General features: G+C 42.3%; 1 protein-coding gene across 4 annotated transcripts in view; it reads left to right on the forward strand.

Annotated features, from left to right (window-relative positions):
* The window catches only part of MSANTD1 (Myb/SANT DNA binding domain containing 1), a 52,600-nt gene that overhangs the window by 15,388 nt on the left and 22,691 nt on the right, over window positions 1-14,521 (forward strand). For 2 of the 4 annotated variants that reach the window (XM_066996519.1, XM_013178951.3), the window contains exon 3: window positions 10,506-10,770. In XM_066996519.1, the coding sequence (XP_066852620.1) occupies window positions 10,506-10,770 (265 nt within the window). Of the gene's footprint in view, window positions 1-9,972; window positions 10,066-10,269; window positions 10,389-10,505; window positions 10,771-14,521 lie in introns of those variants that run through there. The other 2 variants (XM_066996520.1, XM_013178945.3) reach the window with 2 other exon arrangements.

The raw sequence follows: 14,521 nt of genomic DNA on the forward strand, positions 1-14,521 counted from the left end.
GGATGAAACAAAATAAGAATCCCCCAGTGCCATTCACATCTGCCACAGAATCCCTTCGGACAACTTGTCTGCACTTGCGTCTTCAGACTGTATGTCTCCTACATCTGTGCGGTTTTGGGTTCCATACGGTTTAGGTTCCCCTCCCTTGAAACATCTGGGTGAGGCTTCTCATTTGTGCTGGGTGTGAACAACTCCTGTGGAGCCTGGCTGAAAATAGGGAGACTTTGCACTACTGAAAGCTGGCTCTAGCACCTCAGTTTTTTTACTGTTCACAATAGTATTTGGAGTAGCTTTGCTGCCTGGAACGTCATCCGAGTGCTCACTAATCTGATACAGACAACAGTGTCCATTTAGTCCATAATTTAAAGTAATCCTGCTGATTCACTTGCTTGATCTGCTCAGCAGAGGAATGAGTGGTGGTAGGTCCTTCATCACTGCTTTTAGCGGTATCAGCTTTGCTTGCCTCTGCCTCTGAATACCCAAATCACAGTGGGTATTTATATGCAAGCGAATCATGTTCTTTTTCCCCATGCAGATCTATACTTACTCAAGGCATATCCCCTAGTTTACAACACTGAATACTGTGTTGATTGAAAACCACCAGGGAGGATTTTAAAATCACTGGTGGCATTGGACAGCTGGTGTAGGAGGTAGAAAACTTTGCATGCAGAAGCGGTTTGTGGGTGTGCGTTTGTTCAGGAGGGTTATGGAAGGAGACAGAATGACGTCCTCAGACTCTAAGCGGTAAGACTGGCCAGAATACTCCTGGGTGCAACTGCTAGAAAATATTTCTTTGATCCATGGGCTGATGGGTTTGCTGGCAGCATTTCACTGAGGCCAAGGGAGGAAGTGAGTGCGCCGTCCTTTGTTTAGTGATAGCAGAAACAATAGAAGCTGATACACAAATCGGAGGAGCATGTTAAGGCTGGAATATAAACTGAGCCCTGGTGACTGGAGAGTGATTGGAATGGAGCCGTATGTGGTAAAGAGCAGAGAGCCACAAAGAAGGAAAACAGCTGGAAAAAGCCAGGAGTCAATGGGGAACATGCAAGCAATTGCAGTCCAGGCTTACGGAGAAGGCAGCAAGAGGAGGCATGGTGTCCCTGGGCAGAAGGTTGGCTGGAGGGCACGGCTGGGTGCAAAAGGGTGACGTGACTGCTCCAGGATGTCCAGGGAGTGAGACTGGAATGCCCCAGAGAAAATATCTGACTGATTTTAATGTATTCTCCTAATGGAGCTGCTCATAAGACTCTGGTAAGCTGCTTAAAAGGGCCATCACATGCGTATTGTGATAAATATTTCTGCGTTGAGATGTCTCATCATCCTGCCTATCACGCGATGTCAGAGCTAGTATTTAAGTTCCCAGTATTGTGTTTGTCTTGGAGATGCTTCTCATTGTGTTGGGAGCTGAAGAATTTGCATAGATCATCTGAAATAAGGCAGAAGTCACCCCTGGGGGAGGCATTTGCAAATGCAGGCCGTACAGGGCTGACTTCACAGGCCATGTGGCTGCATGTCCTGTGGGATGACATGGAAACACGTGCTCCTGCTGGAAACCCCGGGTGTTTCCACCAGGCATAGCAGCTTCTCCATGTAGCTCCTTGACGGGGAACTAAACTCTCCTGAAACAGAGCGTAGTGCTGGGCGTAAAGTCAAGGCCTTCCCACGATGCGTCCAGTTGGGTCCCTTGAAATCCAGATGCATTCCCCGTGCCAGGACAGCACGAGCTTTTGAGATGACTGGCACTGCTTGTCCCAGGAATGGCAGCTAACTCTTGTGAGATCTCCGCTTCCACTAGCAGCCACCTCAGCCAACAAGCTCTTTGGCTATCACGGTGGTGCTGGTGAGTTTGGTTTTACTTATCTTTTTGGCAGCTCTTGGATCAGGATGTATTTTATGAGTATTGTCTGAGCTTTATGGGTTGAAACATTTTCCTAGGATTTCCATTCCTGAAGCTGCCTTGCAATAATACCCAAAACACCACTTACATTTTAGCATTTAAATCTTTTATGAGCTGATATGGAAATCTCCTGTGCCCTAAATATTTTATCTGAAAGATTTTATTTTTTATTTTTTAATCCTGTAAACCTTCCTCTGCAGGGCTGGGTAGCTGAGCAAAACTTTGCGAGGGGAAAATAACTACGGATAGCCCGCGGTCCCCAAGCAGCAACACAGGAGAGCTGGAGACACTCCTGTGTTCCTCAGCTTGGCATACATCTGTGATTTTATGCTTTTTATTTTCAGAACCTGGGGCTGAGATCCTCCCTGTGCTCCGCTCCCATCGCAGGCTTTGGCAGGGAGTCAGGAGGACGGCGAGGGGATGCAGACGGCAGCTAGGTGGATGCAGCAGGCTGCCAAGCCGGTAGCAAGCCCTGAGCAGCGAGGCTGGGCTTCTGGCAGGAGATTGCCAGCAACTTGCTCTGCAGTTTCTCCAAGGCCAGTGGTTGCTGGAAAAGGGCCCAAACCGCCCTCCTGTCTGGAAGAGCAGCAAGCTAGAACCCATTTATTCAACACAGCTGTAGTGCTCGCGACCAAAAGCCTGCTTAGCTGGAATCCTGTGCAAGTCCCAAACGCACTTGGCCAAGTCTCATCTGTTTGAAGGCGGGGGATGAGCATCTCTCTAAGGGACTGATAACCTCCCAAAGTATTTATTTAACTATTGCTGCCTTTTGTGCTTGTTAACAAGGGATTACAACTGCAGCATTAAGTCTTGCTGGGGCAGATAGGAGGCTGTGGGCAGCAGAGCCGCGATCAAACCTACTGCCATCGTCTGCTTTTTCATGGCGTGGCTGCTCTTCCGCTGAGCTGCAGAAATGTCACTCAGCACAAGGCAGAGGACAGACTTCTGTGTAACAGGGCTTTTTTTTTTTTTTTTTTTTTCTCCCCTCTGAAAAACATCTCAGATCAAAACTGAGGTAGATTAAGGTCTACGTCTAAGTTGAACTGTTTAGAACAAGTTTTCATAGGAATTTACTTCTGAAATAAAAATATTTGCATAGTATTTTAGGAGCAGTTTTTAATGCACTAGACAGTTGCCAGCACGTAGCTTGCTAAAATGTTCTAGAAACCAAACATGGTCCGAAGGGCTTATTGACTAACCCTTGCATATAAGAAGGACCAACATCTTTTCTTTCAAGGGAGATTCAGGAAATTGGGAACTATGTGATTTTATTCTTTGTAATCTGATTTGTTGCTTCCTTTTCAGAAAAGGAGCGTGTCTGTTACTACATATTGCAGGATTGCTCCATATGCTAAGAACTTGCAAATGGTTTCTTAAGAGTAAGCAAACCTTGGAAATGCTCTGCTTGCTATAAATTGAACTGGGAGTATGACACACACACAGAACTGATGTCTTTGCTCCCTGTACTATATAACTAAATTTTAAAGAATATTGTCTGTCTCTCCTTCTATGCATGAAAATTTAGGAACATGCATGACTGTTAATCCATCTCGTCTGGCATCTGCCTCTGTATGTTGTCAGTGACAGGTATTTTGGGAGTAGTTGTTTTTAGTATACAACCTGGACATTTTTCCAGGTTGTGTACTATGTGTGTATATATATATATATACAGTTGTACACTGTGTGTGTGTGTGTATATATATATATATATGGGAATTTTTTCCCTTATAGAGTCTGAAATGTGTTTGTGTCCCTGCTAAACTTTAAAAAGAAAACAAAATTTTAGTACTGTAATTTTTCATCTAATTACTACCAACATACCATGGTTTCCCCAAGCAGTGAGATCCTTGGGTTCCCTTCAGTCTGAGTTGTTTCTTTTAAATCTCCACGTAATTCCAGTTCTCCCCCTTGTCTGTGCTAATGCTTCCTGGTCTGACTGGTCTCACTGCAAAAGCCCTGCTGAAGCCCCATTTCCCACCTTCTCTGTGTTCACCTCTGTTGCCTCGCTCCATCCTTCTGTCTCTGACTGAAGATCGGTGCAAAGCTGGCTTCCATGGTTACAACTAAAATAGGCAAAGGAGATTATTTTTGGTCAGAATCTGCCAGTTCAGCAAGATCAAAATGTTTTTGGGAAATGTTCTGATTGCAGAGAAATTCAAACGAGATGTGGCCTATCAAAACAAAATCAGAGACCTCTCCAGCTTCCTCCTCATCCCCTGTACCTTCTCAGACCATGATCCTGCCGGACTGCCATCAGGGAAACCTGCCACACAGACCCATAGCAAGGCATTTGCTTTGAAATGTTCATTTTTCCTGTTCTTCTGTTGTAAGTTTTAAATCATCAAAGTCTGCTCTGTGAAGCAGGCTTGCATTCCTCAGCCCTGTATGCCTTCCCCTGAGCCAGCTTTCTCCATTTCTGTTGTCTGACTTCTTTGCGGGCGTTAAACATTTATTTCAGATGTACGTAAAAGCTATTCAACCATGTGGTGGCCTTTGCTCTGTAACAGACTGCTCTCACTTGTCCCTCCTCGTCTATCCTGTTCCTACTCTTTTGTTTCCCTTGTGGTGTGTCCTAGTTAGCTTGTAGACCCTCTGGTGAAAGGGACTGTGAAACATGTACTGTAATTCCTCAGTCTGAATAAATTATTTTTGTCTTCGTAACGTGACCCCATGAAGTTTGGATAGCTTTTTGCTTCCTGCACAAACAGCATCATGTTGTTCCCCTATTAAACTTCCTTGACAGGTATTAGGACAGCATAAGCTGTGGTTTGTGTGTAGCTTTACAACACCGACCTAATGGCTTTGTGTTCACAAGCCTCATGTTTTTCTTAAGGTTCTGATCCCTTACAAACCCACATGACTCCATAACCCAAGGTGACCATAACCCAAGGCCTGAGTGAAGGGAGCATGGACCTCGTGAGATCCCAAACCTCACACAGCTGCCTGCAAGGCTCTTCCCTACCTGGTTTCCAGCACTCTCCAGAGCAATGGCTTTCCTTCCATGGACCTGCTGTTTTAATGGAGGTGAAAAGAAGGTAGTTTATCCTCCGTGATCGCCTGTCCCTGCCTGTCCCCTCTGGCCAAGCTTGGCAGAAGCAGTGGAAGAGCATTTCTTCTCTCGTTACATTTATCCCTTTCTGCAAATTGTGGTGTGCAGTGATCAGAGACACTAAGGACATAATTTTCAGTAAGCATGTCTAAAGATGGGCATTTTAGCCCTGAGAATGGCAAAATGTGGGGAAGGCGTCACCCTCCCAACATGTGCAGACAGCTCTTTTTGAGCTTAAAATGCAGTATCCCACTGCAATGCAAACACCAAATGCCTTTGTTTTTAAACAGATGCGTACTTTTATACCCTTTTAAACAGTTATCGTGTGTGTCTGCACTGAAGTAACCAGAGGATGAACATATGCTCTGCAGTGACCGTCCTGCTTCAAGGTTTTGTTATTGCCCATGTGTGTTGCTCTCCTGCTGGCCCGGACTGGAGGGTTGCATGGAGCAGGGACGAGCCTGTGCCTTGGGCAACCTTGCTTTCAGTAGGGTGCAAACAGATTCAATCCATTTCTGATGGCCTTTTACAGGGATCTTCTCCTTCCAGCATCACTGCTCAGAGGCTCTGAGCCTAAATGGCCTGAAATGGTGTTTTCTTCCAGTGGTGCTAAAACCGGGACCAGTCTTGGCCAAGGACTTACGTGAACCCAAAGAAATGTACTTCCATTTCTGAAACCCAGATAGGCAGCTACCTTTGTCAGCACCTCTGTAGAGGCAGCCATCCATCTGGATTTCAGAAATAAGTTGTAGAAATGTCTTGGGCTGTAATGGAATAAATTCTTACTTGCCACGGGGTGCTGCCTGACTTCTGCTACCACAATCCCTAACAGCAGGATCAGACACGCTCTTGTGTAATCACTGTTTAATGACTTAGAATTTGTGGGTTGCGCCCTGGTAATTGACTGACTATAACTGTTACCTCCCCGCAAATGCAAGGGAAAAAACCCTTACCCCAGAACTTGGCGAAAGGAAGTTTTATTTGGCATGCATTAGTCCACACTTGCAAAGCTGAAGGCTGTATGTGCAGTCAGTTAGCACAGATCACTTGAAGTATAGTCAACAGATATGTTAGGATTAGAGGAGTTTGTCTGATCTCTGTGATAGAAACATCTATAGGAGAACTTCATTAGATCTATATCTGCAAATTAGAAACCCTTCTGCCTGCTTGCGGTTTGTTAATGTGGTGGTAAAATTATCTAAGATTTGAGAGGTCTGGCTAAGAGGTTTATTCCAACTAGAAGAACGATGCTTTTGACCAAGAGTTAGCAGTCTGTGATTGTTTTCAGCCCCTGCTTCTGAGCTAAGATACTACTGGAAGTGCTGCTCCTACAGGCTCTACCAAGAGCCACCTCTCCGTATCGTCACAAGTCCGCTGTTTGATTTCTTCTTAGCATTGTGGCAATCAGCTAGCTACTTGAGTCCATCCCTCCCAGGGATGGATACCTGGCTTTGTTCACACTGGAAAGATTGTTCTTCCTCACCTCTTCCTTTTTTTTTTTTTTTTCTGAAACGCTTTTGTGATCACTTAGCAGAAAACAGGGGAGCAGAGGGGGGAGATGGTGGCTGAGTGCTCTCACACTAGGATCACAGTTAACAAAGCGTCTGTCTGACCTGTCACAGATTGTACTTGCACCTTTATGCTTGGAGTCCCAATATTCTCCAACGTTGTCTTTTAGATCACCATGAAAGGTGGGAGAGCTGTGAGAGCTATTATTCAAGCTAATATATAATAATTGCGAAAAAGGTAGGGTGTTTAGAGAGATGATATAAAGCACAGGTTTGTGAGAGGATCATTAAATTCATGCTCTGCTGAGTTCTTAGGAACAGGAGTGTGTTGAAAGGAGGGGCATGAGGGACATCCTCAAGTCCACTGAGGTGGGTGTTTGTAGGAATATCTTCTAGACTTGTCAGTGCAGCACCCATCAGAGGAGGGACTGGGCTGAGCAGGAGAGTAAAGAAAGCTTTCTCCTACAGATGGAAATTATCTACAGAGGAGGACTCAGGAACTCCAGTATGTATTTCAGTGGCTTCCAAGAGGAAATACATCCTTACTGAGGAGAACAGTAACAGCTTCAGCTATTTGTAGGGCACTTAAAGCCAGGCTGGTCCTCAGTCCCCAGGAGGCTGATGCTGGAGGACTCTGCCATCAGCGGAGACGTCCAGGTGGGGCACGTGAGGGGTGCTGGCGCTCGGTGCGTCTCTGCCTTGGGTTTGGCGGAGGTGCAGCTCATCCAGCCAGCAGTTTTCTGCATTTGGTGACCAGCCAATCTTGAGGTAGATGACTAATCTTACCTGGCTGGTGGGTTAAACTTGCTAGTGGAGCTTCTCCTCCAAATCCCTCAGTTCTGGGGAGGGAGAGAGCTCTCCCCCCATCACAGGGGTCTCTTCTCCCAGATGTTTGCCTGTCCTGCCTTGGGGCTCCTCCTGACTTGGTGGTCAGGATAGGAGGTTAGCATCTCCCAGGGATCGTGCTGATCTGCAGAACATCAGCAGGCAGGCACAGTCTGGAGAGGTATTTTTTCTCCTCCTGGCTCTGGTGAGGCCTGTAGGGATGATTTTGGGGATAAAAAAAGATAAAAATAAAGCTTTTCTTGCTTTCAGCTTCACATATGCAAACAGCCACTTTATCAACCCCTCAACATGTGTGCTTCGGCGAGGCAGAGGAGGCATGCAGAGTCTCTATAATTAATATCAATGACTTTCTCAGAGGAGGGGGTAAAAACTTGAGTCCTGGAAACTTAGATCCCCTTCTGGTGCTGAGGGGAGGGGAATAAGGGAGGCATTATTAGAAAGCATTTCTTTTATTTAACAAATGTTAAATAGCACTATGCCACTATATCAATCTGTCAATTACCGTAATAGGAACCAGCATATAGAGAAGCAGGAGATGCTTGTTGGAGAGGGCAACGGCGGCCTCATTTCTGCAGGGTTTGGGGGCCGGGCACGGCCCTGGCAGACGGGGAGGTGTGGAAGGAGCAGTCGCACATGTGCTGGGCACATGGGGCTGAGAAGAGGAATGTTTGTGGACCATCACGGGAAGAACTCGTTGCAGATGGGCAGGTTCTCTCCCACCCTGTCCTGGTGGTTGTGCTAGAAACTGGATTTGAAAAAATCTTTAAAGCAGAGACTGTGCATATCTTTATTTTTTCCTTCCCAATATGTATAACATGCTATAGGTTTCAGCAGTGTTAATCGATGTTTTTGGAATCCATGGGGTTTAAAAGCTAGAGGGGGCAAACAAAACTAGATTACTAAAGGCTGAAAAGCAACCAGGTCTTTGCAAATAGTGTACAACGGTCCCAAACCAGACCCAGCTCTGTAACAAGAAGCCGGCGGTGTTTCTCTCTCAGACACCCTATTTCTTCCTTAAACTTGTCCTGGTGATCCCCTGCCGCTGGCTGCAGACGCAGTCAACAGAATTTGGTGTGTTTTTATTAATATAGATGCATGGAGCCCAAGGTTAAGTGATGGGAATTTCAAAACAAAACAATAAATTAATAAAATGAACGTGTCACCAGCTGATCCTCTTCTGACCACCATCTGTCCCCCGATCATGTGATGTCTCCCAGCTGGCCACCCAAGAGACAAACCATGCAAGATCATCCACACAACATATGCTGCTATTTACACATTTTTAAAGGTAATAGTTGCTAGGCTGTCATATTACTAGTTAAAAGTAGTTATTTGGAAGCTAGGGTTTTTTTTTTTTTTCCTTTTTTCTTTCTTCTTTTTTTTTTTTTCTTTTTGAGGAAGCCAGTGACTCAGCAGGTATATTTCTAACGGAGACTTGTTCAGGGTTGGATCAGTGGAAGTTCCCGTGTACAGTGAACTGTACACAGTTCCCCCCCACACCTTGTTCTGTGGTATGCTTTTGTGCCTTTTTGTGATAAACAGCAGAATAAATAAAAAGGAAAGGCAACGATACTACAAATTTTATCGGTGTACCTTTTAGGAACATTATGTGCTCTCCTTGCCATCTCCAGGATGCAAACCAAGCTGTGCATTTTTAAACTATTGTTAAGATCAAGGATGTGGTTATGAGAAGACTTACAATTTATAGGATACTTAAGCATTAAGGATTGAGGCACAGAACATTTCCTGGGGATTAACGACTGACTGGGTGAGCCTCAGGCCATTAACCCCTGCCTGCCATTAATCTTCAGGAAGTGCCCTGCAGTGAGGTCGTTATTGCTGTTATATGCTGAAACAGAAAATAATAAGAAAGGTCCGTGTTTTATTTATTTATATTTTACGTAACGCAGTTATATTTGGACTGCAGGGAATTAACATCTTTCTCTCTAGCTGCTCGTACTGCTCGAATTAATACATTTCATGCATCTCACCGCTTTGTGAAGGATTGTCAGCTTGCACGAATGTGAGTGGGGGCAGGATTTGGCCCACTGCTCGTGTTGCACAATGTTTAATACGATGAATAAGTAAGTGGTGCTTCTCTGGTGTAACTGCTGGCAGAATGTAGCCCTATATAAAAATCAGCTCAAAATGCTTGTTTTACAGCAAAGCAATTTATTCACAGTTCTCAGGATCCTGCAGCCTTTTTTTAACTCATTGAATAATCCTTTTAGGTTCTCCATAAAGCAGGTGAAATGCTTCTGCTGCAGTCCTAAGGCAGAACACAGGCTGCATAAATAGCATCTAAATTACTAGGAATACAAAATACACATACAGTAATACATACCTACAAAGGCAAATTCATACTGACAGGACTGCAGTATGTGCTTATCAGCAGCAAAACATCTCAGGGAAAAAAAAAAAAGTGCCTTTCTGTTAAAATTGCACATGCATTTCTCTCCGTATTTAAACACTTAAATAGCATTTTGTGCATGTGCTTAAAAACAGATGCGGGCACCTTTTTAATGAGGCTGCCTGCTTCAACATTTATTAGCTTGGAGATGTATAGTTTCCATGAAGCTGGCTGAAGCTTTTTTTTTTTTTTTTTCAGAATATCTTTGCAAAAAAAAAAAAGCTTTTTTTTTTTTTTTTTTTTGTGTACATGGCCTCAGCCCTTGCAACCTCCTAGAGAGTCTGTCAAGGCGCAACTTAAAAGCTCGTTCAGGCGACCATGACCCCCTGCTAGCAGATTGTCTGCCTAAAAGGTAAGGGAAAGCTAAAAAAGAAGTAGAAACTTAAAAGTGGCTTCTCAAAGGCTGCATAGATCTTTTTCTTTTTTTTTTTTTTTTTTTTTTTTGTTAAACCTAAAGTGTTTAAAAGCTTTAATATTGATGGCCTGTCAACTTTGTCCTGATTCTTTGGCTTTCAGTTAAAAGGTTTTTGTTGTTGTAGCTTATGCAGTTGCTCTGTTGCTATGGAAACGTGACATCAAAATGACGTTTCTCTGTTTAAAAGCTTTTAACTAAATTCCTGCCTGTCAGATGTAGGCCCCATTTTGTGCACTCAAGCTTCAAGCTGTTGCAAAAAGGTTTCATATGTTCTGTTGTCATTCAAATTCTTTATCCACATATGCATGTCTTGCACTACAAAAACCTAAGCTAAAAACTCAATCTATATTAAGTGTCCTCTTTTAAAACCCTTTTAGGTCAGTCAGCAATGGCTGCAGCAGAAATTCCCAGTTACATTGTCTCTTCTCAGACTGAGAAACACAGAAGGGCCAGAAACTGGACTGATGCAGAAATGAGAGGTTTAATGCTGGTCTGGGAAGAATTTTTTGATGAACTGAAACAAACTAAAAGGAATGCCAAAGTTTATGAGAAAATGGCTAACAAACTCTTTGAAATGACTGGAGAAATTCGCCACGGAGAGGAAATAAAGATAAAAATTACAAATATGACATTCCAGTACAGGTAAGCTTCAGTTAATTCTTTTTATTTTAAGAGATTTTAGCAGGGGCAACGCAGTGGTGTTTGCTTTTTAGAAGGAAGTATCCTTCAGGAAATCTGTAGATAAAAGATTAAAGATTGTTCATATCGCTTTTAAAATTCTCTCTTGCCAGTGCTGTTACGTCATTGTTAATTTTTCCCCCATTTCATTTCAAACTCCGGGACAACTTTGTTTCTTTATAATTAACTAGCATTGTTATGGTGTAGAGGGATAGAAATGCATTTAGTGGGAAAACAGATTTTTTTTTTTTTTTTCTTCTCTTTGCTGAGGGGACCGATTGTGTGAGCTTGGCAGCAGCTCCTTGCAGGGAAACTCCTGCAGTTTGAAGTGACCAGTGAGGATCGGCATTGCAAGGCAAAGTTTTCTTTTTTTTGGTGTTTTATTATTATTTTTTTTTAATACAAAATAATGTTTTTGGGGGAATGAAGCTCCTGGATTTTGTTACTGTGAGATGAAGGGTTACACTTCACGGGGCCAAGAATAATTGAATGCCTTCTTGCCGAGTGGCACACATTGCTATAATTATAAGCAGCACCAGTGAAAGAACGATCATATCTGCAGCGAGGGAATCGATGTGCACCGTCAATACCGCTCCCAAAGAGTTGGGGGGAGGGCAGAGGTGGCTACAAGGAGATGATAAAGAGCAGGCAGTGTCACTCAGGAGGGGAAGTTGCCTTTAAAAATGCGAGATGCTTTTTTTTTTTTTTTTCCTAGGGGAAAAAGAAATCAGAACTAAACAGGAATATTTGCATCTCTCTCTCTATTTTAATTTTGTTTTTTTTTTTCTTCTTCCTTTTCTTTTTTTTTCTTTCTTATCTCTGTGAGGCACAAACTGCCTCGTACTGGAAATCCTGAGTGGTGATTTTTGCTATGTGCTTGTAATGCAAGAAAATCAAATATGTGACTCTTTTATTTAATCTCTCCTCAAAGCTCGTATTAATAATAAAAAAGGTTATTACAGCAGGCAACCATGTTAAAACTGCTTGCTTTTTTCTCTGAGGCAGCCCTCCTGTATTTAATGCAGAGACTGCTCATCATGTAGAAAACTAGGGAAAATCCTGTAAACCCCTTAACTTTGAATGTCCTTCTTCTACATTTGTAAGATCCACAAGCGTAATCTTTAACATCATTTTCCATAACATTAAATCCATGTTTTGTAGCAAATGTCTCCAAAATGTTTCGCTAACCCTGTTGCAGTCCTTGCAGTTTTTTTTTTCACCCAGACTGTAAATGAGGAAGCTGGAAGTAAGTTAAATTTTTGCCCTGCATCACCCAGCAATTCACACTCAGATGAAGAATTAGAAGTCCTGAGTTGTTGGCTTCCAGGCCTTTGCTTAGTCTGCTAAATCTGCAGTCCTCCCTGCTGAGAAATACATCTCACAGCACCGAGATTTTACAGGTGTCTAGCAACACCGCACAATATTTAAGTGCCATAATTGCCAAGTGTAATAGGTTATTTCTGTCAGCCTTTGTTCCAAATTTTCAATGTTGTCATCAGTCAGACTGTCTCAGTTTTTCTAATGAATGTTTTTGCTTTAAAGTTGCAGTGGGGGAAGGGAAGAAATAAAATCACTCACAACCATACAGTGTGTGTGTGTGTGTGGAAACACAGCACTTTTAAAAAATTCTTATGATGTTTCTGTGAACTTCAGAGATTGCTTCTGTTGCATGTTGTCATGCTGCTTTTCTATAGTGCAGTGCAGTGCATTGCAGCTCCTTGCTTGTTGATTAAGATGCAAATTTATGAGAGTTAGAAAACTGCCTTGCACTATCACTGTGCTGTTTCATTTTGTACTCTTGGATTTGAAATGCATCTTCCTTATTGTTCGTTCCCATCCAAAGCACGCTTGTGTGCTTTGCTTTCAAGACGAGGTGATAGAAAGAATAGGGACAAACACAAACTGTGACTTACAACTCATAGTTTTCTGGAGGCTTTTTGTTGGCGTGTGAGGATAGGAAACGTGATGAAACTAAATGATGTTAGTTGCCACTGACTGCTGGCTTTGCTTTGAAGCATCTGAGTTTTAATCCACATTTTGGTGCCTGGAGGATACTTGAAGATGCTTTACCTTAGTGTATTTCCATGCATCACTGCTGCGCTGTGGCATAAAGCGAAAAAGAAAATCCTGAAAGTGAGTAAAATGATCTATTTTGGGACAATATTTTGTAATGATTACGTAGATTTATCAAGTGTGACATGTGAGCACCAGTAGCAGGGCTGAGGGGGTGTTCTGCACCCAAGTGATTATTTCTTCCCACTCCTTCAGGACCTCTTACTTTTTTACACAATTCTGTAGTGTCACAAAGGTGCTATGGTCTCTACTTTGATAGTCAGAAATTAACCAGATTAGAATATTTAATCAGGTAATAGTGTTATTTAGTGGTGAGCCATGATTTCATAAGGGAAAATAAATTTTTTGTCCTACAAACTATGATACGTACATATGCACATATACATAAACATACATAACACATACATAAGCATATACACATATATGTATATATTGGCTATAAAAGGAAAAGCAATGCTTGAATATTTTTCCTAGTTCAGTTAACAAAGTTCAGTGGTAAGTGTCGCTGCTGGCATGTCACATCCTGGAACATCTCTTGAAAAAAATATTAATGATCTGAAATATTAAAGGATCTAAAATAGTAAACGCATTTATAAGGAACACATTTATAATGGTGAACACATTTATAATGTGCTTTCCTATCTGAGGATCCCATAGCATTTTGAAATCCAATTCTATATTGTTTTGCTTATATTGCCCAATGAAAGCCATTACTCATGGTGCAGAAGAAGTCAAAGCCAGACAAACATATACATAGGCAGGGGAGGAGCATTTCTTATCCAGCAGTTACTGCAGTTGCTGCAGCTAATGCAAATTTATTCATGGTTATGGTGGCCTGGAGCTCAGGCTGGGCTAGTAGCCCAGGTGTTCTCCTGGGTTTGTGGGTACATTTTTTGATCCTATGTGGAATGCTGTGCTGCCAGATAAAGTTAGTTCAGGTGTAGTTCAGTGCATGTGAGCTTCTGTCACAAAAGCAATTTTAGGATGATCATATCCCATTCCTCCACATCTGTGGTAAAAACATTGTAAAAATGTTAAAATGCCTTTATATAAATCTATTTTATGTCATTATTTCCTCCCTGAATTCTCATGTTTATTTCAGACTGCCCTATATTTCAACAAGGTGACAAGAGAATGAGAAGATGTTTAGAAAACATGATTAGGATAAGATGTGGAAAGCTTTCTTTATTGAGAGAAATGGAAAAGTCTGTGACTCACTTGGAAAAGAAAGCAAAGAACTAGGAGGAGTTCTACGGGTGCATGAAAACATGCTGCACTATTTTTGAGAATGTAAAGCAGGTATTCCTTTTGCCATAACACAAGAAGTTATTTGTTGAAATTGTAAGGCAAGAAATGTAAAACTAGTTCAAGCCATACAAATTTGTATTACACTGCATAATAAGCATGTGGAACTCATTACCACTGAAAATCACTGAGACCAAGAGTGGTAGGTTGTTTTATTATTATTATTCTTACTAAAGATTAGATTTATTAAATAAAAATACAGACATTGTTTGTCTTCAAATTAGGGTCATAAAAGACAGTGGGTTTCAGGATATTACTAGCAGTCAATGGAAAAAGAAGGAAATATCGTTATGTCACCCAAAAAACCTGTCCATCAACATGTTTTTGAAGTATTTAG

Source organism: Anser cygnoides, chromosome 4 (assembly GCF_040182565.1).
Source record: "Anser cygnoides isolate HZ-2024a breed goose chromosome 4, Taihu_goose_T2T_genome, whole genome shotgun sequence".
In the NCBI taxonomy this organism is placed as follows: domain Eukaryota; kingdom Metazoa; phylum Chordata; class Aves; order Anseriformes; family Anatidae; genus Anser; species Anser cygnoides.